Below are 25,689 nucleotides of genomic sequence, written 5' to 3' on the forward strand. Positions count from 1 at the left end.
CTGTAAACCTAAATACAACCTTTAGCTACACCAGTCCACGAGCATCTATATGACGATTGTAGGTGTTAATAATCCCTTGTGAACCCTTTGTAAGTCATTGTATTTATGGGTTAAATATCACAGCGGTCATTTCATTGATGGAAAATTATGGATTTTCCAGATACTGTTCGGAGCAGCAGGTGAGTCTTATCTAATATTTGATTGAGCATAGTGCAAAATTGATGCTGATCTTTAAACCAAACAACATGACCTTGCATTTAATCGACCACACTGAGCTGGAAAATAAACATCATGGATTAAAGTGCAGGTGTGGATCTAACAGTTGCAGGGAGCTGAGGAGGCGTCATGCTGAAAAATAGAACTTTTTTGTTGTCATATTTCAAAGAATATTTCATTTTTTATGCAATTAGATGAAAGCAGCTTAGAATAAATAGACTTTAACCAAATATTTTATTCAATAAAGATTTAAAAGATTTAAATGGCAAGTCAAAAAAATCATTGTCGTAAAGGTGCTGTTTGAAAATCACATTAAATTAGTGTAACAAAAATAAATAAATAAAACGTCACTGTTTTAGCTGTAAGATACTTATTTCAACAAGTGAAACACTGCAAAAACACAAAATCTTACCAAGTGTTTTGGTCTAGTTTCTCGTTAACATATCTGATTATACTTGATTTAAGGGCAAATTACTTTCAGTTTGACATAGTGACTTGTTTTAAGCCAAAAAATCTTTGAGTCATTGATCATGAAAACATTTTAGTTTTTTAACCTTACATGATATTTTTAAAAATTTATGAATGAGTGGTCTTTTTAAAAAAACACTTGTTAAATTTAGGGAAACTGGGAAGTTTTATTGGCTCATAATTTACTTATAATTTTTAAGACCAATTTATTTTAAAATGTGCAATTTTGGTCTTATAATTGAGGGGGAAAAGTGTATACATATTTTACAATTAAATTGTAAAAAAACATTTTTCTGAGCAATAAACGTTTATTTACGACTAAATATTTCCAGAGATAACTACCTCAGTGTTTTAAGATGTAATTTAGTCTTAAAAGGTGAAGGACATCACAATTTATTTGAAGAATTCTCACCACGACGAATTTTACTTGGCAGATTTTTCAATGTTAATAAGGGAAAAACATCCTATATTCTGGATTTTCTATAGTGAGAAGGACATTTTTTCCAGTCTACTGCATTTTCTTATTTCTTTGTTTTTACAATGATAAATAAATCAATTTATTTCCTTTACAAAAAAAACGTCTGTTAAAACCACAAAAATGATTAAAAAATGCCACGCTTCAGTTCTAGAAAATGCTTGTCCATTTAATGAAAACAGTTTGCAAACAGAAAGTAAAACACACTTTAGTGTTACCAACATCCTTTACTACCAATAAAATCTATAGAAGCATTGCCGTATTTATGAAAAGTCTTTTATTTTGGTTAAATATGTGGCAAATCAAAAAAGCTTTATAATACAACATTGTTTTTAAAAGATTACAACAACTGATTAGGAATTCTTCACCAACAAATATCATCACAAAATCTCAACATTTCTGGAAATCCATAAGTTGCATAGATAAACATGAGCACCTTCTTCAAGTGAACCAATGTAAACTTCAGTGATTATTCAGGGCCTTGACTCAGCTTTCCAGGTTCGATTCACATCCTGCATGTATTTTTGGCCTACTTTACTATATATTTATTAAATTCTAAATTTAATTGTGTTATCTTATGTATTTGTGCCCAGAAAAGTCTAAAAAAAAAGAATTACATCTATTTATACCTTATGTTTCATGTATTCTGTCCACACAAATCCATGGGGTGATGTATACAGGCTGAACAAAAGAAAACCTTCAGAAGCTCACTGGACTAATCTACTTTCAAACATGATTCATTTAACAAACCTAACAATGAAATTCCCATTTCATTGCAAACTTTCAAAGGAGTTTGGCTGCAGATTTTCTCTCTCTCTCCCAATTAAAAACCCAATAAAATGACAACAAAAAACACAAAAAGAAACATTAGAAGGTTGCCAAAGTTGACATTTTTAAAAACGTTTAGACCTGCGTTATGAAGACTGTTGTAAAACGCTAAAAAATATCAATCTTATCAACAATGGATCAATCTAATCAATAATGTTGTTAACAAAAGTCTCTTTAGGGAACAGCTGCAGCCCCTGAAAGTCATAATCCAATCATCACTGACCACCATCCTCCAAACGTACATAAAAACAAATAAAAATCTTTCTCCCAGAAAACAATTAAAGCAATATTTCAGCCACTTACGAATGAAATTATACAATTAGGTTTCAATGAGTAACCGGATAAACTATCCAATCATTGTGCAGCCGGTGTCATGACAACACAGAGCCTCAGAACCCATGGAAATTAAGTCAGACTGACACAAATACATAGAGAATAACCACTTCAGCCAAAGAGTGTAGTACCCTCTTCACAATGTGCATTATCTGAGAGAGGGATAAAAATAAACACCATGAGGGAAGTATGAGAAAAAAGGGGAATTGTTTCTGCTCTCGGTAGGAAATGCTTGAAAAAAGGGGATGCAGAGTTATGATGGTGAAACAGAGGCAGTTAATTTATAAGTGACTTAGAGCCCTAGAATAAATAACTAGAAATTCGAATGGCATGCATGTTGATTTAATTTACTGTAAAAAAAAAAATCAATAGTAAAATCTGTGCAAATTTTCTACCCTACGCTGATGCTTAAAGAATAAAAAAAGCAATCTCGATTACACAAAATACATTATCCACACAAACAGTACATACTGTATATACAAAAACAATCATAATAAGAAATTGTGTTTCAACAAAAATTAAAAGTAATATACAGCTCCCCTCATCCCTTACATTGATTCTCGTACATGTACAAGAATCAACATCATTTTAGTGCACTAAAACAATCTTTTTGTGCAATCGCACCTGAAGTGGAGAAGTTTAAGTGCAAAAGAAAGGGCTAAAACCACTTACAGAAAAATATGATTTACTACTGTTTGTTTCTTTTTTTCTGGTTTTGTATTTTTTCTTTTCAAAAGTCAATGATAGGCAGAATTTGGTATTATAGTGGATTCCAGGTGATTGCTTTGTGCATGCATAACTTCTAATATTACAAAAATTATGTCATTTTTCCTTCACCTAAAGTAATTTGAAATGATTTTTCGGGTTCTTTGTTTTCTTGTAGCATTTTTCTGATGATGGAGGACATATAGAAAGAGAAGTAAGCTCTTAATTGCGTTTTCTTTATCTAAATCATTGTGAATCAGGAGCAGACGAAAAAATGCCTTTTGAAAAAGCTTGGAGTTGACCTTCTACAATCGGAAGGTCACGAGCTCCCTGCTCCGTTCCATTCCGATGCATCCATTTATAGACAAATAGATCCATGTACATCTTTGTTTTTCTCGTCTGAGCTGGTATCTGGATCAAAACTGTACGGCTGGGATAGCACCAATATTGATCTCCATTTTTATTGCACCACTAATATTGGGCGTGTGAGGGGCTGTAAGATAGCGGGAGAGAGTGTAAACAAAGGAATGATGGGCCGTGTGGACTGGCCCACACCACACCAGCTGTACCACCCACAACCCAGAGGTGAAAGACACAGTTTCCGCTCTGCAGAAACTATGTCCTTTTTTATTTTGGCTATAATCATAATCAAAAGACCATTGGGAATGTTTTAAAAATGGATCAAAAGATGATTTTAAAATACGTTTCTGCAGTAGGCACCTTTATTCCTCCTGTTCTACAGTATACAAGCAGTTTTTTTTACAAACTACAAGGAATGGTCTCTGCATGCAACTGAAATTAAAAAAACAAAAAATGAGCTTTTGTTTACCCAAATTTAGCATTTGATGTATAAGTAACCAAACAAACTAAACTACACATTTTCAAAAAACTGTGTACAGGTTTTTCTGAAGCATTTATCGCAAGCTACATGTACAATCCACAAGTAAAAACTTGTCAGAAACTAAAAAAAAAGACTTATTCAAATTCATCCTGTGGTACAATAAAGTGAGTTATGTTGTGTTACCCTGTGTATAGTAGTTTCTCCTGCAGTTTGTGAACACCTGACTGTATTTGGAGTGTATTTGACAAGCAGCAATTCATTAAAAAAAAACCTTTGTAATATCAGAATTTACATCGCAAAAGGTTTGGATTAACCTTTTTATCTCTGCTTGCCTTGAGAGCTTGGAAATGCTTTGTATGTAGTTTTTTTTATGCTGCATGTTGGTTGCAAGTCTGTGCTTCTTAGTCTTTGTGGAGCCTCCTGAAGAATCAGAGCTGCATCGCGAGGGAGGGGTTCGGAGTGGGACTCGGCCAGTCTGGCAGAGCAAGACAGAAGAGAGGGAACGCAGAAAAAGAGATGTCAGAGGCATTAAATATTCATTCAGAGAAATGAAGAATTGGATGAAAAAAAACAAGTGGAAAGGAAAATAGTGTGAAGGGTCATCCGTGACATGCAGACAATTTGAACTTTAGTAAAATAGATTTAAAAAAGAACGATAGAAAGAAGATACGGGCTTAAATGAGTATTTTCTTCTGAATTGCATAGGCAAGTGCTTTTTCAGGGGAAGTTTTTTTCTTTGCCCCGAATCTCGCCTGGATCCTGACAACTCAGGGGCGGCCGTGGTGCAGCGGTAGGGCGGTCGTCCCATGATCGTAAGGTTGCAGGTTCGATTCCCGCCTTGCACGCCCATGAGTCGAAGTGTCCTTGGGCAAGACACTGAACCCCACCTTGCCTCTGGTGGTAGGCGGGCGCCTGTGTTTGGCAGCGGAGCGACCACCAGTGTGTGACTGTGTGTGGGAATGTGTGTGTGACTGGGTGAATGGGTCTGTGACTGTAAAGCGCTTTGTCCTTGTAGGAAGAAAGGCGCTATATAAGTATACGCCATTTACCACAACTCCTGTTTCTTCTCTGATGCTCCCATTGACCCCTGCCGGACCTTCATTTAGCTTTGTGGACTTTTGCTGTTCTAAAAATACCTGCTGCATTCTGAACCAGCCGTCTGCCCATTCTTGTCACACCCGTTTTCCACATATTATAACATTAATTAGTTATGTGAAACTGTTTGGTCATGGCAGACACTTTAATTTTGCAGCAGGCACCAACAGATGAGTCCAGCAGTTCCTACTGCTAAGTAGAATTTGTGTTAGAAATGAATGAACACATATAGGTATTGTCTAAGTTCACAATCTTCTAGAATAAATCTCAAACAATACAAAGAATAGATGGATTGTTCTCTCTTAAACCCTAGACTAGGAGGTCCTATCTGTCTAAGATGACAGAAACACACTTTTTCCAAAGGATGTAAACACAAATAATTTGGCGCCCATAAGGACATCAATTTCATTAAAATTCAGCAACTAAAACAGCAAGAAATCCGTTTGGCTTTACCTTACATTACCTACTTTAAGGATATTTAAAGAAAATGAAAAAAGAAAACTTAAATAAGGTTTTTAAATTAATAAGGATCTAAACTGTACAAAAGCTCACGTCTTCCCTTGTAAATGGGAAACTGAATCAACGTCAGCTCAACAGAAAAACTCTTCACCAAATTTCTGCCAGCTGATAGTCAGTCCAGGTGGTGTAAAACCAGGAAAAGGCATCATGCATGAATTTAATATCCTCTCAAAATTGAAACCCAGGCAACATGTACCCAAATACTGTCATAAAATAAAAGCATCACATACCAGAGTCTGTCTCCTCCACTTCCATGTTGCTGCATGCCCAACAAGAAACAAAGAAAGGATGATTCATAAACAAAGCAGCACCAGAGAACATTCAGAACTCAATGAACCTTCATATATGTACACATAAACCATAAAAAGATGATTTATTTACTTAAGGGCCTCAAACCCCACAAGGTCAATAATAAGCCTAGAGCCTAAAGGAAATCATTACATTAAACCCCTGATGATAAAATGTAAACAGTATTGGACCAAGATGGCCTTAAAAAGCATTATTATAACTAAGGTATACCTGCAACAAAGGTTATAAAACTATTAAGATCAGTGATGGTCAATGCAGTGAAATTCTAAACACCAATTCTAGACTCTAATTAATGCTGATTAGAGCGCTGCAAGGGACAAATACTGGGAACTTTTTGCACTGTAATAAACACAACTTTATTAAGTGAAATAAAACAAGTCTGTTAATCTGTTACCAGTTTTAGAATGATTTTAGAGGAAACTAAACGTATCATGCTTAGAAGGTTTACATAGCTTTATATAATTGTTTTAATTTTTTTTTAGGTTTTTCTTTCTAAATTTGCTGAACAAGAAAATTGTGGCTGCTTTAATTCAATTCTAAAAGACGAAGAATTTGTATCTTATTTTAAAAAAACATGACACAATTATAACTACTATGTAAAATATTTTATTTCTTTATGGACAAAGTGTACACAAACTTTTACCTCTATTTTAGAAGAATTTAAAGAAAAGAATTACAGTCCTTTAGGATAACAATTACAACTGAATACAGATTTTTCTTATAACATATTTGCACAAAAAAAAAACTACCCATCCAGAATCAGATCATGTTGGCGGTAGTCTAAGCTGACATGCTAGGACTTCCCTTTACAGATTTGTCATTAAAACCCATTGAGGGCCAAAACCTCTCCAAAGTCTTTCCAGCCCATCTTGCATCTTCCCCAGTGCCTTCTCCCAGTGGGACATGCTCAGAATACCTGCCGTGACAGGCTTCAAGCAGACATTTGAAAAAATGACGGAGCCACTTCAACTCGCCTCTCTCAAAGTGAATGTGCAGTGGCTCTACCCCAAGCTCCTTTTGAGTAACCAATATCTTCATCCCATAACTTCAGCTACATTCACACCGCTCTCGTCAAAGTGCGTTCAAGCTGACACGTCCAATGAAAAGTCTATGTAAACACACTTCAATGACATGTTTCAGACTTCCGCGTTCGAAACTCATCTTCACATGTACTACGCAAGTTTTTACAGCTGTTTTTGCTAAATGTGTGGCCATTGGACTTTATCTGGTGAACCCAGACACGGCAGCAGGCCCGATAACGTCTGTGTTTGTTTTTCAAATAAAGATAAACTAAGACCACTTCCTGATATGATGGTATTCATACCCGCCATTGCAAAGACATTAGCAGTGAACCGGTCTCCATTTAATGCCCAAATCGTGAGATTTGCACCGCTTTGACATCGCACTCAGCCTCTTCCAACTGTAGGTGGCAAACATGTGCTAGGAAACAGTAGGTAAAGATAAGGAAGAAGAAGCCCCTCCCTGCTTGTCCAGTATGAACAACGCGAGCTAAACATGCGTTCCATAACCCGGTTTAGCGCACTCTCAAATGCTTGGTGTGTACGTAGCTTAACAGAGTACCCAGCCACCCTGAAGGCGAAGCCTATTTAAGCTGCTTGTGTCTAGGATCTTCTCCTTTCAGTCATGACCCCCAGAGCATGGCCATGAGGGTAGAAACATAGATTGACTGGCTCAGGATTTTGATTTTGCATTTTAGTTCAGCTCTTTTTATTCTCTCATGTTCAAGACCCAAAGATACTACAGCTCCTCCACTTGAGGCAGGAGCTCTCAATCTACCAACAATCTTTTTGTGATCAATGACCAAAGACTAATTCTCATTCCAGCTGCTTCATACTGAACACTGAACCGCCCCAGTGCTCACTGAAGGTTGTGGTTCGCTGAAGCCAACAGAACAGCATCATCTGCAAAAAGCATTCACTGAGAACAGATTTAAGTAACTTCTGGCAACACAAACAAAACTTCTGACCCCATGACTGTAGCTGTTGTGCTGACAGAGCAAACTGACAAAGTTTGTAACATTCAACAGCTATGATGACTCAATGTGACCATGAGTTCTTAATAATAGATGGTGCAGCGTCACTGCAGAGCGTAACATCTGTGCTGATCCATGCAAAAAATCTTATTTTTTTTCAAACAACCTGGATTCCTTTTCCGCATTTTTAAAAACACATATTTGATGCCCACATCTTAAAGTCATGGGCAGCCACTTTTTTTTGTCCTCGTCACTTTTCCTACCCAATACCTGCTTATTTACGTTGCTTTACCCGATCCTTAAATCGGCTATAACTAGTCTATTAGTGACAGGAAACACAGCTTAATGACTTGCCTTCTTTTTAAAAAGAGGGACATCATTTCCCTGCAGCTTTTTTGTATTTATAGATGGCTTTTACAGCAGCGTTGGACACACAAAGCTCACAATGACCTGCTTAAATGACAAAAGGCCAAGCAGGGCACACAGTGGAATATTTTAGCCACAGTTTTGGATCATTTACTGTTTGTCAAATCAGAAGCTGTAGTAGTAAAGTATGTCATGTTTATGTGTTAAAAGTAAGCTTATAAAATAAAAATTAATGAACCCAACTGAGACATCAAAAGTGCAAAATAGGAAAAGCTGCAGTCTATGATGGCATTTACATCTTTATGAGGTGTTCACACCTGTCCTGTCTCATCTGACCTCAGAGGCTTTGCACATCGCTGCCACCTCACACCCCATGAATGTTGATCTTTCCAGTCCTCCACCGTAATGAGGGTAAAGAAATAAATGGCTGATACATTGTGGGCACCTTTGTTCAGCTCCAGTAATCTTGATAGCTCTGTCAGGATGGCTGCAATAAAAGAAGGGGCATTCTATTCTATTGGACGGTGACTTTGCAAGAATTGGATGACTTCAGAAGTCAGCCTTGCTAGTCCTTTTACCTTAAACGAGTGCTTTTCTTTGCTGCCAGTAGGAAGATAAAAGATGGAAAAACACACATTTATTATGATGTTTTTTATTATCTGCTGCACTGATGTGCAACAGGGACTAATCATGTTGACAAACCCCCTAAATTAGCATTAATTAAGGTTTGATTGAGATGACAAACCCTTCCACGCTTTAATTTAAAATATTTGTATAGTGTTTTAACAGTTTGATGGTTGAGTAATGGGTGCTTGTGGTATAGTGTCAGTGCAAATGGGATTAGTTTCCCACCACTACATGTGTCTGCGAGTTTATATATGCATTTCTATCCAGATATCCAAGCCCTACTCATGACTGATTACCTGATTCGGGTGTGCCCACCCAATTAGAACATGCCAGAGCATGTTTCAAGAAGAAAATTCTCATTTTTGTCTCAAAAACATGTTTATGAGACTAGTTTTTTTTTAAAATAAGAATAATTTTTCTTAATTTTGTCAGAATGTTTTTTGATTATTTAAAGAAAATTTGACAATAGTGTAAGAATTGGGATTAAGTTCTCAGAGGTCTGTTTAATAAGAAGCTGACAAAGTAAAAATATAAAAAAATACCACAATTCTGAATGGCAAAGCATTTTTTTAAATATATTAAATGTTGCAGCTTTTAAAAACAGAAAACAGCATCTGAATGGTATCATCCTTGATTAGTGTCTACGTACAAACAGTAATATATCAATATATTGGAAAAACTGATTATTTAAGACTTCCTTAACATTTCAGTAATTTTTAAAAATGTAATTCTACATTCAGTGTTTTTTGTCAGAGATAATAGTTTTTTGTATAGAAAAGTAAAAACATCATATCTTTTAACCTCTTTTGTAGGAATATTTACTAAAGTTTACGCAGAAATGGAGAAGGTTACCTGGAGAACGCGTCTTCGAGTCCGTCGTCCACATCCTGTTGGGACACAACAATTCACATGAGGCCACACAAAAGGCTGCATGTTGAAATCTCACTATTTTAATGCTTTCAAGCTTCACTGAATTTCTATTTATTAGGCTGTCATGCCCTGCCTTGTGAGAACATAATTCTGCAGAAAGATTTTATCATGAGAAGGGCGTCACCTAGTGTTGAATAGTTGTAACTGACACCCAAGATGACTGCTGCCTAACTATGCACAACAAACTAGACTTACTTTAGGCAGAGTCTGAAACATTTTATACACTTTCAGCCACTTTGTCCTCAATGTTTTCCACCCACAGTTAACTCTGCCCACCCAGCAGGGCAAAGGTTGATGAGCAACCCACCCAGGAGTCCAGTTTGATTGGTCGTCTCCGCGAGGGGTTACTGCGAGGTGACGGGGAGCTGAGCAAAGCAGAGAAGAAGGGCCTCCGGAGCTTTTCCTCCATTCCGATGGGGTTGTGTGCTGCTTGATGTGCAGGCGATGGCAGGTGTGGGTGACCGGCTGGAAGAGAATAAAGCGAAAAAGTGGAGACAATGACACACAGAGGACAGTTGTAGACGGATGAAAAGAAATGGAAAATGACAGACCACAACGAGACATGAAGCAAACGAGAGGGAAAAAAAAGAACCTGTCAGTGTTTTTTTTACCCCTTTTTTTTGTCTGCAGCACAGTAAAACTTCCTCTCATGTCACGCAAAACACTTTCACCATTTCATGGAACAACTTTGTACTTCAAAGCCCCATCAGGCTTTCACAAACAAGCCTCCACCTTTTCAATTGATGCTCTAGCCTGGTTAGAAGAATGTAAAGAACTTCAGCTCTTATTACGTATAAACTGAATATGATAAAAGCTTCATTCTGACCTTCCAGGAACAGAAAACATTTGTGCTATTAAATCCTGACCAATGAATGACATGACCTTTGGGAAGTATTTAAAATCCTCGGTTAAAATGAATGATTTGCCCCTAATGTGAGAGTCAGAAAGTGACCACATTCACCTTTCTAAGCGTGGTAATGGACACAGGATAACTGAAAAGGTCATTAGTACAAATATAGCAGCAATCAGTGATGGTGGTAGTTCACCAAGTAGGAGTTACCATGGTAACTTGATGAATCATGCAAAAAATGAGGACTATATTTTTTAAAACAATACCAACAATTAATCAGTATCGAAAACATTTTTTAAATGCATATCATTGTGTTTCCCTCAGCTCCCTGTGTGAACTAAAATACAAAAGCAAATTAATAAAACTTGTTTTTACAATAATTATATTTAAAGGATCAAGTGTGTCCTGTGTGTAAGCTGCTATATGATTGAATGCAAAATATGTATTTGCGATTAGAAGTAATTATAATGTCAAGAAGATAGCATCATCATTTATTTTCTTTATTTTTTAATCCATTTACGAATTTATGAAGTTCAAGAGACTGGAGTGAAACACTTTCAGCAGTCTTTTGGCAACAATGCTGACAGCATGAACATGAAGACAAGTGGAGGAAGATATGCTTGTCCGTCATCCTCAGCACAAAGAGATAACTTCTCCAAAGGACCTTTAATATCAGCCTCGGAGGATTGTTTTAATCTAAATGTTTAACATTTTAAATCAGCCAATTAATAACTCAAGCTCCAAAAAATTATATTGTAATTTTCTTTAAAAGTTTTTTTTTTTTTTTTTTCGATTACCAGTTCAGCTTCCAGTTCAAAGACAAAAATTCTTTTAACACTTAACAAAATTGATTTTCAAAGAAAATTTACTTTTTGTTTGCAGTAAATACAATTTTTAAAAAGTTTGATTTGATTTGAAAAAGTTAAGCTGACGGACCTTTTCAATAAGAGCTTTTCACTGAACTTTGAATAAATTGAATAATTTAAATATCAATGTTTCACATTTTCCCTAAAATTAGCAAAACAGTTGCAACTGTTTACAGGCATTTTTGCATACGGGCTTGGAATGGAGTGGGGGTCTTTAACTCGCAGAATGACCTTCAAAAAGAAAATGTCATTTTGTCACAACAGTCCATCTCCAAAGTCTGATCAAGCTGAATTAAAGCATAATACAACCACACAATGTTGCACAGTAACCATTAGTTTGAACTTGTAGCTTTTCGCATGATTTGATTTTTGACTTCACATGAATCAGTGACATATCGATTAAACTTTCAAATTTCCATAACAAAAGGTCACAAAAAACAGCTTTCACTTACCGTAATTTATCCCTTAATTAATCAAATGATGACATTTTACAAAAAATAAAACAGAGCTGATTTTTGTTGTGCTTGGCAAATGCAAGACATTGTTTTATAAAGAAAATTGATTTCTGGTTTTGATGAATTGGTATTGGATTTTTCTTAGTACAACTAATTTGAATTCCAATAAGATTAGTCACATAAACATTTTAAAGATGGTGGACATTAAAGTCCCACTTTGATCATCTTTAGATCTACTGCAATAGTGTTCCCATTGGTCTTGTAACTGGGTATGATGGTAAACATTAAAATACAATTAGAGCTTAAAAAAGGATTAAATATAAATAGGAAATAAAACTGACAAAATGCCTATGGCACTTCCTTTTTTCTATATAGATTGCACAGATCAGCCAACAGAAATGTTATTCGTATTGTTTTCTGACAGAAAAAATGTCTTCCCTTCAGCTACTTTGCTAATTTCAACATTTTTGAAATTGAACTTTAATCTTCTAGTTAACTGAAACATGAATAATTTAGAAAAGAATATTAAAAGTAAAAAGATTAAAAATAACAGCTAATAATACAGAAGAAAGTGTTTACAAAGTGAGTCATTTTTTTGTTTTTAAATAAAAATATTGAAGAAAAAGAAAACACTAACATTTCTTTAGATAACCTATAACCAAATATCAATGTTCATAAATAAAGTATTCATCGTAAGAATTATTTTTGTTTTTAGCAATAATATATTTCATGTAACTGTGCTTCAGTTTGTCTATGAAGACTCATTCATCCAGGTAGATTCCATCATAGTAGTAGGTTTAAAGGTTGTCATCTGGACTTGGTTTTTAAAGTTGAAGACGTTTCACCTCTTACCAACTACTATGATGTGCTTCAGTCTGTTCATTTAAAAAGAATGTTAAAAAGAAATGGGGTCATGGTAGTGTTCCAAACATTCTACTGGGATCGATTATCAGTTCCAGTGATCTCTAACGAAATTGTGTCCTAAACAGTAGCTGAAAAAACAGAGCAGGATGTTTAAGAAACCTATTTGTGTGCTAAAAATAATAAGAGTGTCACCTGAAGGAACATGTCGAGTTTCTGTCTCCATCTGCCCTTCAGATGCTGTGCAGGAACAGCAGGTCCGAGATTTCTTACCTAAAACACAAAGAATATAGTCTCTTAAAGTGGGATTAACATTTTGAAATTACCCATTCCCTTAAGAGAGAACGATATTTTTTATTTTCTTTTTTGAGTTTTAATGCAAACTTACTTTCCTGAGCGATCTCCCAAAGGTCTAGAGCAACTTTAAAAGCCTGAGCTACCGTTAAGGTGACAGCCTGAGCCTGCAGAAAATCAAAACAAGACTGAAACATGGTTTTAAAAAAATACATAAAAAAATAATATTTTTTAAAAACCGACACGTTTCATTTTTACTTAATTGTCACTAGATGGAGCCAGAAACTATCCCACAACATGCAATTCAGTAGACACTTTCTACAGTGTCTACAAACACAGAAGCAGCTGGTTTTAAAGGCATAAATGCAAATACTCTTATGTAAAGGCGTGAATATAAAATATCTGTACTTACAATTTTTCTTTTTTGGCAGAGGAATGCATGGCACTCTAGAGTTTCATTGAACTGACTCTGTGAGACATAAGCAAAGACCTTATCCTGAGTTTTATCAGCTGTGCAGTATGAGATTCTGCAAGAAACACAAAAATAAAAACATGGTATTTGTGAATTCATATTAAGTCCATCATTCTTGAAATATGGATTAGCTCCTACTTTCTGTTTTATTGGAGAATTTTGACACGCTTAGAGCCCAATGAGCAAGATGGTTAAGAGTATTATTTTGAGTGTTATAATGTGGAGAAAGTATTTTACCCTGTAGATAATCACGTTGATTTTGAGTTTTCCATTCATGGTTTACAGGGAATCATTTACTCATGTAGATTTCGGAATTAAGAACTTAAAATGATAATTTAACGATAGAGAAAAGGGTCTCTGCTAAACATGCATCTTTTTTTCCATTCTAGAACTGTTGCAAAATGATTTTCTGAAACAAAAACCTGATCTTATTCAATTTGAACCCCCTGGCTGAAATATCTGAATTTCTGCTGCCAGTGGGAAATGGAAAGTCTCATCTTCCAAATTGATCCCCAGTGCGACTGATCTCACCTGAACGCTCGTTCCCAGCTGTCACGCTTCTAAATCTAATATATGCTTTCGGAGAAATCCAATTGTCTTTAAATGCAGTCACGCCCCTCTGTTTTTCCTTTGTTTTGTGTTCTCCCGCAGCAGCTTTCACTGACACAAATAGATTCTCGGTCAGATTTAATATCGGCTATTAGTAGCTGTATTGATCTAGAGAGGCTATGTTTATCTGTTACCTAAACCGCCGCCTATAATCAAGTGTTTCCTTTAAATAGATGCCTGAATGAGCAATGCACCTGACCCACAGTTGGCTCACTTTGAGTATCATCCTCTGTGCAGTAAAACAACAGATGGATGCTTTCAGCGCGGGTGGATCACTAATCTGCAATCATTACAGTAACTTGTAAACTATATTCAACGGGGGGTTTGTGGGCGCCTGACACCCATTTGGAGACAAACTTCAAACAACAGGGGGGGGGGGGGGACTCTGAAAATAAACTAACTTATTAATTCAACGAACAAGCAGGGGATCACCATTGCTCACATTTCTCTCACAAATTGGCTGCTGGCTTGCAACACTGATCCATGACCCACATAGCAATACCCAGGACACTGCTCTCCTCACACTTACTGTATATTTAGGGTGTAATTGCATAAAAAATGAGCACAGAAAAAAAAACCCTGAGTAGTCTGACCTATTTCGGATGGAAAGGCTCATGTGATGTGAAAACATTTTTGTGACATTATCTTCAGATGTGATTGTGATTTGTTAGAAACAGCATATCTTGTTTTTTGTGCCGTTTTCCCCCCAAAAAAACAACTTTCACTGGATTGACTGGACATTTATGTTAGTGGTAAATTATCAATCAGGATAAAATGTCACCACCACTGACACAATAAGAAGATTGAAAAAGGTAATATGTTCTGAAAGCAACAAAAGTAAAATCTTCACATGTTAAAATCTGACACATTAACTTTTATTTGGATACAAATACAATTTAATGTATTTTCAAATAGAAGCAGCACTTTTTTTTATTTAATTAAATTTTCTGGGCTTGTTTTAGTTTTTTTTTTTTCATTACATGCCGAACCTTACTGTCACACAAAATGTTAAAAAATACCTCAACGGAAAACCAATAAGTGCCGTTACCTAAACCCTAACAAATCAAATTCAAGCTTTATTGGAACACGAAGGCCCAAACAAACAAAAAAAGAGGAGTGAGGTGAAAGAATTAAAAACAAGTGCTGGTTGATCGAAATGGAATTAGAAAGAAACTGTTCTTTTAGCTGTTTTGTTTGGCATAATCCTTTTCAAATCAGCTCTTGTTTGCCAACGAAAAGTCCAAAACGGCAGTGTTAAGGACAGGTAGCTATTTTAATGTAAACAACAATAGCAGACACAAGGTGATTGGGAATCAAATCAAATGCCTCTCATTGGCATAGGAGAAACTAAAACTCAATGAAGGAATGCAAAAAACATTTTTGATGTTTCAGTAATTACTGCTTTTCACTGAGCATTAATGAATGCATGAGGCTGAATAATGAAGTGGGGCAGTAGACATGCAGCTCATGACAGACTAAACAGTAGCCCCCAAATGCTGCATGAAAATAAGACAGACGAGGCTGCACAAAGAGCAATGCAAAAATCATGGAGTCTTCTAGAAAGTTCAGGATCAAAGGGTAGACTGCAAAAAAAACAAGGCTGAATATGGTGGAAGTCCTTCCTAATGTCAGAAAAATTATTTATTTGAATTGTTAGGATAATCTAGCTCTCATATTGAATGTCAACTATTAAGACGATGTTTTTCCTATATGCATTTTAGAAAATAAAATTTGCTGCTTTGCATATAATTGAAGTAAAATACAATAAAAAAAAGAAGCAATTGTTAAACATGCTTCACTTTCGATTATTAGAAGGTTCCGAATCACATAACCCCATCATCAGTGTGACGAACAGCAGATCATCTTCACAGCAGAGACCTTTAGTTTGAAGGAAAAAGAAGAGAAAATAGAAATATTAACTGACAGTATCACACTGATTTGGAACAACAGAAGCTGAGCTGTCAGTTTGCATCATGTCTCCAAAGGGGCTCTGTGGGCTGCAGGCCTTTGATCCGCTCACTCTGAAGCACAGGTACTCGTGAGGCAGACAGGGAATAGTTGAATGTTTGCAGAACAAAGCTTCAGCAAAAATTTGTTCATCAAAGCATGTCAACTTTCACTGTGAACTGAATGAAGAAATCGGCTGTAAAATCTGAAAAAATATCTACTATCTGCTTTCAAGCAAGCTTGTTTAGAAACTCCTTATGCCTTGAAACAAAAACTAAATCTGTGTTGTTGTGACTGTAAATCCATCAGCATGTCAGAGTGATGAGCATCTCTAACAGGTGAGATGCCAATCAACATTTCTGCTTTGTTTGAATCCTAAATGTAATGACAAATATCATTTATAGATCGATCAGGCATGTTATTAACTAAAGCTGCTGATATTTTTAGTCACAGGTGACCAGTTGCTTCCCAACTTTTTCAGTTAATCCAAGTACATTTCTCTTTGTTAAAAATACATATTAAAGGATTAATCAAATAGGAATTGATACAGCACAGGCAACGTTTGGCTCTGACTCTTAGTTTTTCTCATACTTATTATTTTTACAAAATGTGCTGCTTCTTAAGTAGGATGCCTTTTTTTGGTAGAAGGTAAGCAGTAAAAGAAAACCTGATTACTTCTGGGCAATTTTTCTTTAAGGCCATTATCTTTCATCTCATCTGTCAACCTTTTCATGATTTTCGTTTATTGTTAAGAAAAAGGAAGAAATTAAGAAAGCAGTTCTGTTTAACCCAACTGAGGCTCTTGTAGCGTAACGCTGACATTTTCTTTTCATGTGCTTTAAGATCGTGATTCAATAAAGGTAAACTGAGGTATGTGATAGTTTAGTTTTTTACTGTGTGTATAATGAACACAATATGGCTAGGTTGTGTTTCGTTTCGGTGTAACTTGTAAATTAATCTCTTTGAGACTCTACAGGTAATATTGCCTGTTTGAAGGACAGAGAACAGAAAAAACTTGAAAACACAAACAAAATTTTAAGTATGACTAACAAAATCATATTTTGAAAAATTTTCAAATATATAATTGACATCCTTTAAGGAATCTTAGGCAAAAGGCCTCAGTTGAATTCAGTTTTAGCATGTGAAACATGCCAGTAAATTTGTAAATTAGAATTATAGTTGATATGACATTTAAGTGAGAAAAAAGACAAAAATCCAGGTGATGATTAATAAATGAAGTTAAAGTCATTATACAGGGTGGCTATGAACAACCAGTAATAAATATTTAAAAGTAATATTTGCATTAATTTACAATAATAAATACATCTTCATAGTTTAAAAAAAAAGTTGGGTTGTTTTTACCTAGCTTCGAGGTTAAAAAGGGACCAACTTGTTTTGCGGGGTATTTTAACACAGGAAAAATAAAAATAAATTGGTTTAAAATTGAACCACTCTCACCAAATTTTTTTTACTGTTGCTCCAAAAGGTTTCTTTAGCGCATGTCCGCCACCTACAATTGGAAGAGTCTTGGTGTGAAATGTCAAAGAGGTGCATATCTCGTTAATCTTGCTTCAGGCTTGTTCTTTCACAGCTCTATTTCGATATGTGAAAGACTTGGTGTCATATAATTCCAGCCAGACACAAACCGCAACTATTAATTTCTCCTCCATGATTAATATTCAAACAGTTGGCATGTCTGAGAATTAAAGGGGAAGCCATCAAATCCAAACCCCTGATTGGTCATAGTTCAACTTGTTCTTTTACGACAGGCATATGTGTGTTGATTGTAGGTAGAGTTTGAAAATGGATCTAAAAAATGTGCAACAGGAGTTTTAAACACGAAAACCTGAAAAGCAATTACACGCGTTTACTTGGACTTTTCATTATAAGAGTTGGCTTAAACGTGAATTGCAGAGTGGTCTGAGCGTAGCTTCTCATTATTCCCTTTTTTTAACCTGGGAGGAGATATTCCACTGAGAAAGAATAAGAAATGAATGTCACATAGAATTTTATGCTTTACATAAACTAGTACAGATACATCAGTGTCTTGGCAAATGCACAATTTTCTCTATATTTCTAAGGCTCAGTGATCACTGCCTTGATTTGATTCCCCTCACTCGTCTTCCTACATCCTTCACTGGTTCTCACCTCCCACAAATGGATTATGTGCAAAAAAATAAGAGGTGAAGCGGGGGGTCTAAGACCACAGTGAAGTGGGGGGTGGGGTGTCATTAAAAGAGAAATAAAACCCATTTTTACTCAACCAAAGCACATAGTGTGGCCCTTTCCCAGACTGGAAGAATGGTTTCAAAGTCTGCAGTTATTGTTAGCTCCTTAGTATTTCCACGGCTTTAATGATACAATAAAAAAAAATTAACAAAGGAGAAATAGAGAAGAGGAAAATAAAAAGATCAAGCTTGTAGCTCTGGCCTATGTGTTCTTCTGTTTCTGCTGATAAGGTGGATTAGGAGAGGATGGACATTCTCTCACTCTCACACACACACACACACACACACACACACACACACACACACACACACACACACACACACACACACATGCTCTGTCTGATCACAGTCCGACCAATGTTCGGTCACACAAGTCTTAGCAGAATTCTGCAGAGAGAGAAACTCTGGAAACAAATCTTAATTTAGTCACAGTCTGTTTGATGTTTTGATGGAGAGATTTTAGCACCCTTAAAATTTAACGTGATAATTATAGACTTTTGAAATCACATTGTTTTAAATCATGGCCCAATGGATTTTTGTTTATAAAATGCAACTTATATTTAAAATAGACACATAAGATGAATGAGATTTTGTGCACAGATCGACTGTGTCTCTGTTTGGTTGGCGTGCTAACCAGGAACTCAAACCTCCACTGTCTGCAGGCAACTTTCTTTACCAGTAACTTCTGTAGTAGCCAATCATTTATTTTCCTTTTTTAATTACATGAAGGCATCGCTAAGGTAATCAAAGCATAATCATTACATTTTCTAATCATTATTGTCCTCTTTGTAGTAATAAAATAATCTAATTATTTGCAAGAGATAATTAGCAAGTTCTTTTTTAATTAAAACTATTTGATTTTAAATGTTTAATATGTAGGGATGGCAATTTACAGTATATCTACTCCCTATACATGGATAGTGAATTAAAGCAGTTTTATCCGGAAAAAATGCAGTTTTCCTTTTCTTCACATAGATTTTTTTTTCCTTATAGGTAAGACAGAACGATAACTTTTATTAGCATAACCAGTGCATTGTGCAGTGATACTACACTTAGCTTTTTTATAGCACAAATAGAGAACAGTGAAACACAGAAAAAGAAAGAAAATTATGTTGGAGGGCCCAAAAAATCCAGTTCAGAATTTGCCATATTTTACTTCATTTGATCCTAAACCTCGTGAATTTTCAGTTTTCTGCACTTCTTAAGCAGCAGTGAGTTCATAGGCTAAAAAAATTGACTTTTTGCCCACAGAAAAATGCATGTGCGTGAGAGAGTAGGGAATCCAATAAGTAATCGTAGGAACATAAATGACGATATAGAGACTTGATCTACGTAGCAACTGGATGGCTCCCTGTTCCGGTCCCCAGCCCGGATAAAATACAGGGTATTGTGTCAGGAAGGGCATTCTGCATAAAAATCTCTCCTAAACCAAATGTTTGACTTAGGGAAAGCTATTTTAACTGTGGCGACACCTGAAGAGATATGCCTACAGATGAACAGCAACAGAGAGTTGATCAACAATTTTCTTAGTGGGTTCAAACAATCAAAAATGATAAATTAACTCAAAAAAAGGAAAAAAGAAACTTGGTTTAATTCACATATGAGAGTCACGCATAAGAATTACTATATTGTACTTTAAAAAAGAGACAGAGGAGATTAAAAAAATACTAAACAGAATGAGCATCTTCAAATACTACAGTATATAATTTATTCTCAGTGACAGCCTGAATTGGAGATTGCAATAGGAAGTTGACCCTTGCCTGTATATGGAGACGTCCTCTATAAGGTCTGTGGTCTCTGTGTCGGTAATGATTATCCCTTTCGGTGACACAGTCAGTGTCACTTTCCGAAATTTCTTAGTACTGGCTCTGGCCTGCAAACACAAAACATTTGATAACATTTATTTTTGAAATACCACCAAAGTCTTCTCATGGTTAAATGTCTGCTATCACCCTAACAGGCTCACAACTCAAAACACCACAAACACTCGCACATCTCTCAAAAATACAGCAAAATGAAATTGTGCAGCCAACTTTGCTCTCGAAATATACTGTGGAATTTATAGAAAGAGACAGATTGGGGGGTTGCAGCATTGTAGAACCCAGAATGAGCACTGGAGGCCAGGCTGGCAGCCACAGACTCCCCCTGCTGCTCTCTGCCATCTGGAGTTTCATCAAATGTAGCCACAGTGCTGAGCTCAGGGTCTGTGAGAGTGCCTGTTGACTACGCTACTGCCCTCTGTGCAGTTAAATCACAAACGAGAGGAGCTTAGCATCACATTTAAGTAACAGCAGGAATTATGTCTAAACTTAAATTGGGTATTTTTACTCATTCTGACCCGAAAAAGGCCATGGAATTTCTAAGAAGTGACAAGAGCCTTAATAATTGCTGGAAGCTGCTTTCGTTAAAAGTTGCTTCTGGGAAAATTAGGGCTTTTCAAGAACAAGAAATGGTGTCATGACTTCCTAAGAGAACCAAAACTCTAGAGATTGTTTAAAAAGGGAGTTTATTTCAGTAGAATTCTATTAGTTTGAAAAAAGAAAAAAAAATGAAAGGAAATATGATTTAGGCGATATAATAGGTCACCGATACAAAGACAACCACGATTCTATCATGTTATGAGTGTCATGCCACCCAGCAAAAGCCTGAATGATTGAGATGGATAAAGCTCAGTCGTTCTTACTATGCTCGGTCCCTCTGTCTGCTCTTGTCATGTCAAACTGAGGCATATCAGTATAGGACAAATAATGCATTATTAACCTCTGTTAAGGTTGATTGACAACCAACAAAGACAACGGTTTTTGTTATTGTCTTGGTAAAAAAAAAAAAATCAATTGAATCCAATTCAAATCCTGCTAATAGGTTCAGTTCTGGCTCTAGTTGAAAAGCATAGGAGAAGCATGAAAAGCATGCGATTAGACCACACTGTTGAATTTTTGAAGAAAGCCTTACTCAGAATACATTTTCTCATTGTTCTGATGAATTGGTGGGCATGCATTTGAACATGAGATCAAACAGCCGGTAGAATAAATGAGAAAGAAAATGGGTGTGCAAATTACAAAGAAGCAATTGAAGTCTTTCAGTGTCTGCAAAATTGATTAAATATAATGCAGTTTGCGTTTTAAACCCTGTCTTTTGAAAACAGAACAAGTATGAAATAGTGAAGGAATTATTCATCTGAACCAATCTGAGCTCATAAATGTTGTAGAAAGCAGTCTGTTTGGGCCAGAGCCACATTGCACGGCAAGACACTTAAAAAGAAATGCAGCTTTTTGCATAAAATCTATTTTCACTTTTTGCAAGAATAATTAGCTTCAGGGTTTGATCTGCATTGATGAACACTGGCTGTTAGAACTGACTCAGCACCTTTTCCTTTTTTGTTACTTTAAAATGATTGGGTTCAGCTTACAACTAAATGTACACTAAAGAGTCGTTTTTTAGCAGGTTATTGTCTGCTCCATCTACTGTGTGATTGTCCAATATTGTAGTTAACTAGCTGACATAATCACACATGTTAGAAGGGTGAGGCTCACCGTGGCAACGATTCTCCGGATGGCAGCCGAGGCCATGTCCTCTCCTTTGGGCTGGCCAACTAGAGTCATGCCCAGGTACTTCACATTGAACACCATCCCCTCCAGCAAGGTCTCCTTCGTGTCTGTCCAGTTCTCTGGCAATTCTGATTGATCAAATTCATGATAAATAATTAGCAAACAGATATAGTATCAAGGGGAAGTAGCATTGTTTTAGTCTTTACAACTATACAGTGTATAATGATTAGTGCTGTCATGTGATTTATTTTTTTTAGATTATTATGACGGGCTATAATTAATTAATCTAATTAATCAGTTTCTAATCTAACCTTATAATTGCTACGAATTTGCCTCATTTTGAGGTATTTTAATTTAGATTCATGACAGTAAAGGATCAAATTACAAAAAAAAAAATGTCTCTATGATTTTTTTTCCCCAACCATTACTTTTACACCATTAAAAGGAATTGTTTTAACCTCAAACATTAAAGAGGCAAAACTAAAACAAACTTTACTTACCACATCAAAAAATAGTAGGTGCACTTTTTTGACCATTCCAAAACATATTGAGCACAAACTTCTTATCAAAATGTCAATATTCCACAGTTTATCACAACAGCAAGACATTAGCAAAAACATGAGTGATTTTATAGTTTTTTTTTTTTACATGTTTGGTGAATTGAATCATTTTCAAGACTGGAATGCAGCAAAAGAGAAAGAAAAGAGAGAATATAAGGAGATGAGGCACAGGGAGGTGACACTGGAGGACTTGAACAATTTAAACTCGATATATTGTTGCTTTGAAACAAACTTTGGCTTCATAATTTAGACAAAAACAAGTGGTAAGAGGTAAACTTTCCCTCTAAACAGATGCTTTGGATCACCTTTCATAAAGAAAAGAATACTTTTTTACCACTTTCCTCCACTGCTGCAGAGCAAGGTCAGTGCAGGTTCTGACGATGCAACACATGGCGTATCAGTCAGCTTTTTGTGAAAAACTATTCAAACATAAAAATATAACAAGATTAGAGTACTAATAATTAATTTAATTTTTATTTGTTTTGTAAGTTGCCACGGTATAAACGGTATAATGTCCGAAAAACTGTCTATTTTCAGAAAATAATAGACTTCACAAAAGCAACCGTCCAACGCAATCAGGCCTCTGTGTCGTCATTTAATTTATGATAACAGACACCTCCTTATGCTTTATCCGTTACAAAATAAATAAGAGTTAAAGATTAAATATAAGATTAATGCAATTTGTAAAAAAAATGAGATGCTAATTTGTCTGTAATTAATTAATCGCAATTAATTTGATAATTTGACACCCCTCAAAATAATGTAATTTTACAGTTAGACTGATGAAGCCACTTGGATGAGTATTGAACCATTTTTAAGAGAGAAGAATTAAGTCCATAAATAAACCTAAAGACAATGTCGACTGGATGAACGAGAATCTTCACCAACTTTAAAGTTAGGCTGTGCTCATTCTGAGTGATGAAATTACTTTAGAGCAATCTCCTTTTTTCATGTGTAAAGTAAATGTGCCTAAAACTCAATCAGGAAATTCGTGACACGTTTTTATGCCAAAGATAATCACAAAGTGAGATCAGGATAAAAACTACTGCAAAGGCCCCTTCATCTGTTTCAACATAAAAATTAAAACTACTCTCAATTTCATGATTTTTTTGTTTATGAATCTTGCTCCTTCTTATTGGTCAGATTTAGCTCTAATCATCATGCTATCTGTATATTATCTATTTGATTAATATATGAGAAAATTAATAGAAAAAATAGTAGATCTATCAAATTCAATGTTTTACAAGTTCTGAATCTGATTTGCAGAAGAAATTTAAGACAAGACTTTTTCTTGGAAAAAGTAGTGCCAAGCTGTCTTTGAATGAAAAACTGTTGAATATTGGCAAATGTTTGATAGAAGGACAACTGGACACCCTGCAGCTGAACAGCATGGAATAAATGACACAAAACCTGCAGTCTACATTTTTAATACGAGTGATACATGATCCTTTTACCAAGAGAAATCCAAATCACTTAGCACTGAGTTTTGCTGCTATAAGAACAGAAACTCTGTTATAACCAACAGAACAATCCCTTTTTATGAACACTTAGAGCCATTTTTTCCCCACAAAGCATCTCTGCTCCATCAAGGACAGGAGATAGGGTTTCACAGTATCTAATAACCTATGGGGTGACGTTGGCACTAAATTCTGCACATGGACCGGGCCATCTGTCACTGGCAGACCCCATGCAGCTGTGAAGGCGAGCAGCATCCTCGAGTATGATGCGTCCAACAACTGTGAATTATTTAATAATCTTCTATCACACTGTGCTGAGCCACACAGCACATTTAGTATTTTTACATATTTAGGATACATGCTAGAGACATTACGCTGCAGCTTCTCTGATGGTGTGGGTGATACGTGGGTGCTGACTCAGATGTTCCTTCACACCAAACAGCTTTTCATGGAGCTCATGTGGACGGATTCTGGACAGGGTGTTTTTGTCCAGAAGGTGGATGATAGCTACCTCGAAAATGAGGGTTAAAAAGTGTATAAATCTAGATTTTATAAGATAATATGTGCAACTAATGAGCAAAAGAATGAATATTTTTGGCCCTTTGTAAAAAAGGAAGAGGAATCACAAAAACAGATGCTCCTTTATTCTGAAATAAAACTTTAAAGTCCCGCTCCAATCATCTTTTTATCTATTTTCAAAGTTTTCCCAATGGTCTTTTAATTATGCAATTTTTAGCAAAAATCAAAAACCTGTGTCATTTTCTAGGAGAGTCTCTGCAGAGCAGCAGTAGTTCGTTAGAAATTCACCTCTGAGTTGTGAGCGGGACTGTTGACATTGATCAACCCCACCCACACTTCCCATCAGCCATCTGTTTAAACGCTTTTCCGCTATCTTAAAGCCCCTCACAACTCCAACTTAACATTAATGGTGCAGCAAAAATGGCGAGCTATATTAAAGTCATACAGCCGTACAGTTTTGAGTCTCAGCTCAGACGGGTTAAATATAGGCCTACATGGAGCTATATGTCTGCAAGTGGATGCTTCAGGATGGCACAAAGCAGGGAACCACTCTGTGTAATTTAAGCTCTTTTAAAGCGCATCTTTTTGCCTGCTCCTGATTCAAAATGATTTGAGTAAAGAAATACTCAAAAATGCCACATTTTGCTCAATTTTGTTGATATATGTCCTCCATCATGAGAAAAATGCTACAAGAACATGTTGCAAACACTAAAAACACGATTTTCATTGGAGTGGGTCTTCAATGATTCATCTCCCACTTTTCCGTATTTTGGATCATTCCAAACTGCACTCCCCAAAATATGAGTCCAAAATTTACCAAACCATCCTTTTAAAAACGACACAGCTCTATGAGCTTAAGTTCAGCTGTCCATGCTGTGTCCTCGCCATGCAACACACATGAATTATTAAACAGCTTTATGTTGATGCTGCAGGGTTTCCAATATATCATCCCCCTAAACGAAGAGCCCTTACATTTTTAATAAATCCCATGTGAGGCTACAAAGGGACTGCAGCTGATAAGAGTGACAGGAAGAAGCAGCAGGGAGGTTAACTGGATTAAACATGTTGGTGGAAAATCCTCAAGGAAAAATGTATTTGTGTTATTGGAAATTTTTTGGAAGTCAGCATGCAGGATCCTGGAACTGGTGAAAAGTCTTCATCGAGGAGATTTTATGAAAAAGAAAATAAGATCACACACATCCACAAGATTAGGAGGACTTGGTAGACTACAGATGATGACTGCTTCTCTAATAAACTGGTTCCCGGCAACAGTTTAATACTCAGGATATTGCAGCAAGAGCCCAGATTCAATTATGAA

The 25,689-nt window shown here is 36.0% G+C and overlaps 1 protein-coding gene across 2 annotated transcripts in view; it reads right to left on the bottom strand.

Moving 5' to 3' along the window:
• Positions 1 to 25,689, bottom strand: part of si:dkey-71h2.2 (low density lipoprotein receptor adapter protein 1) — a 57,469-nt gene that overhangs the window by 20,676 nt on the left and 11,104 nt on the right. Inside the window, exons 2-10 of one of the 2 annotated variants that reach the window (XM_004083826.5) lie at positions 21,821 to 21,963; positions 20,048 to 20,160; positions 13,444 to 13,558; positions 13,126 to 13,198; positions 12,933 to 13,010; positions 10,013 to 10,170; positions 9,628 to 9,662; positions 5,711 to 5,739; positions 1,417 to 4,341 (exon numbers count right to left, since the gene is read on the bottom strand). In XM_004083826.5, coding sequence (XP_004083874.2) covers positions 4,295 to 4,341; positions 5,711 to 5,739; positions 9,628 to 9,662; positions 10,013 to 10,170; positions 12,933 to 13,010; positions 13,126 to 13,198; positions 13,444 to 13,558; positions 20,048 to 20,160; positions 21,821 to 21,963 — 791 coding nt within the window. In that variant the 3' untranslated portion in view covers positions 1,417 to 4,294. Of the gene's footprint in view, positions 1 to 1,416; positions 4,342 to 5,710; positions 5,740 to 9,627; positions 9,663 to 10,012; positions 10,171 to 12,932; positions 13,011 to 13,125; positions 13,199 to 13,443; positions 13,559 to 20,047; positions 20,161 to 21,820; positions 21,964 to 25,689 lie in introns of those variants that run through there. The other variant, XM_078942420.1, reaches the window with a different exon arrangement.

This window comes from Oryzias latipes, chromosome 24 (assembly GCF_053564925.1).
Source record: "Oryzias latipes strain Hd-rR chromosome 24, Olatipes_Hd-rR_3.1".
Lineage (NCBI taxonomy): Eukaryota > Metazoa > Chordata > Actinopteri > Beloniformes > Adrianichthyidae > Oryzias > Oryzias latipes.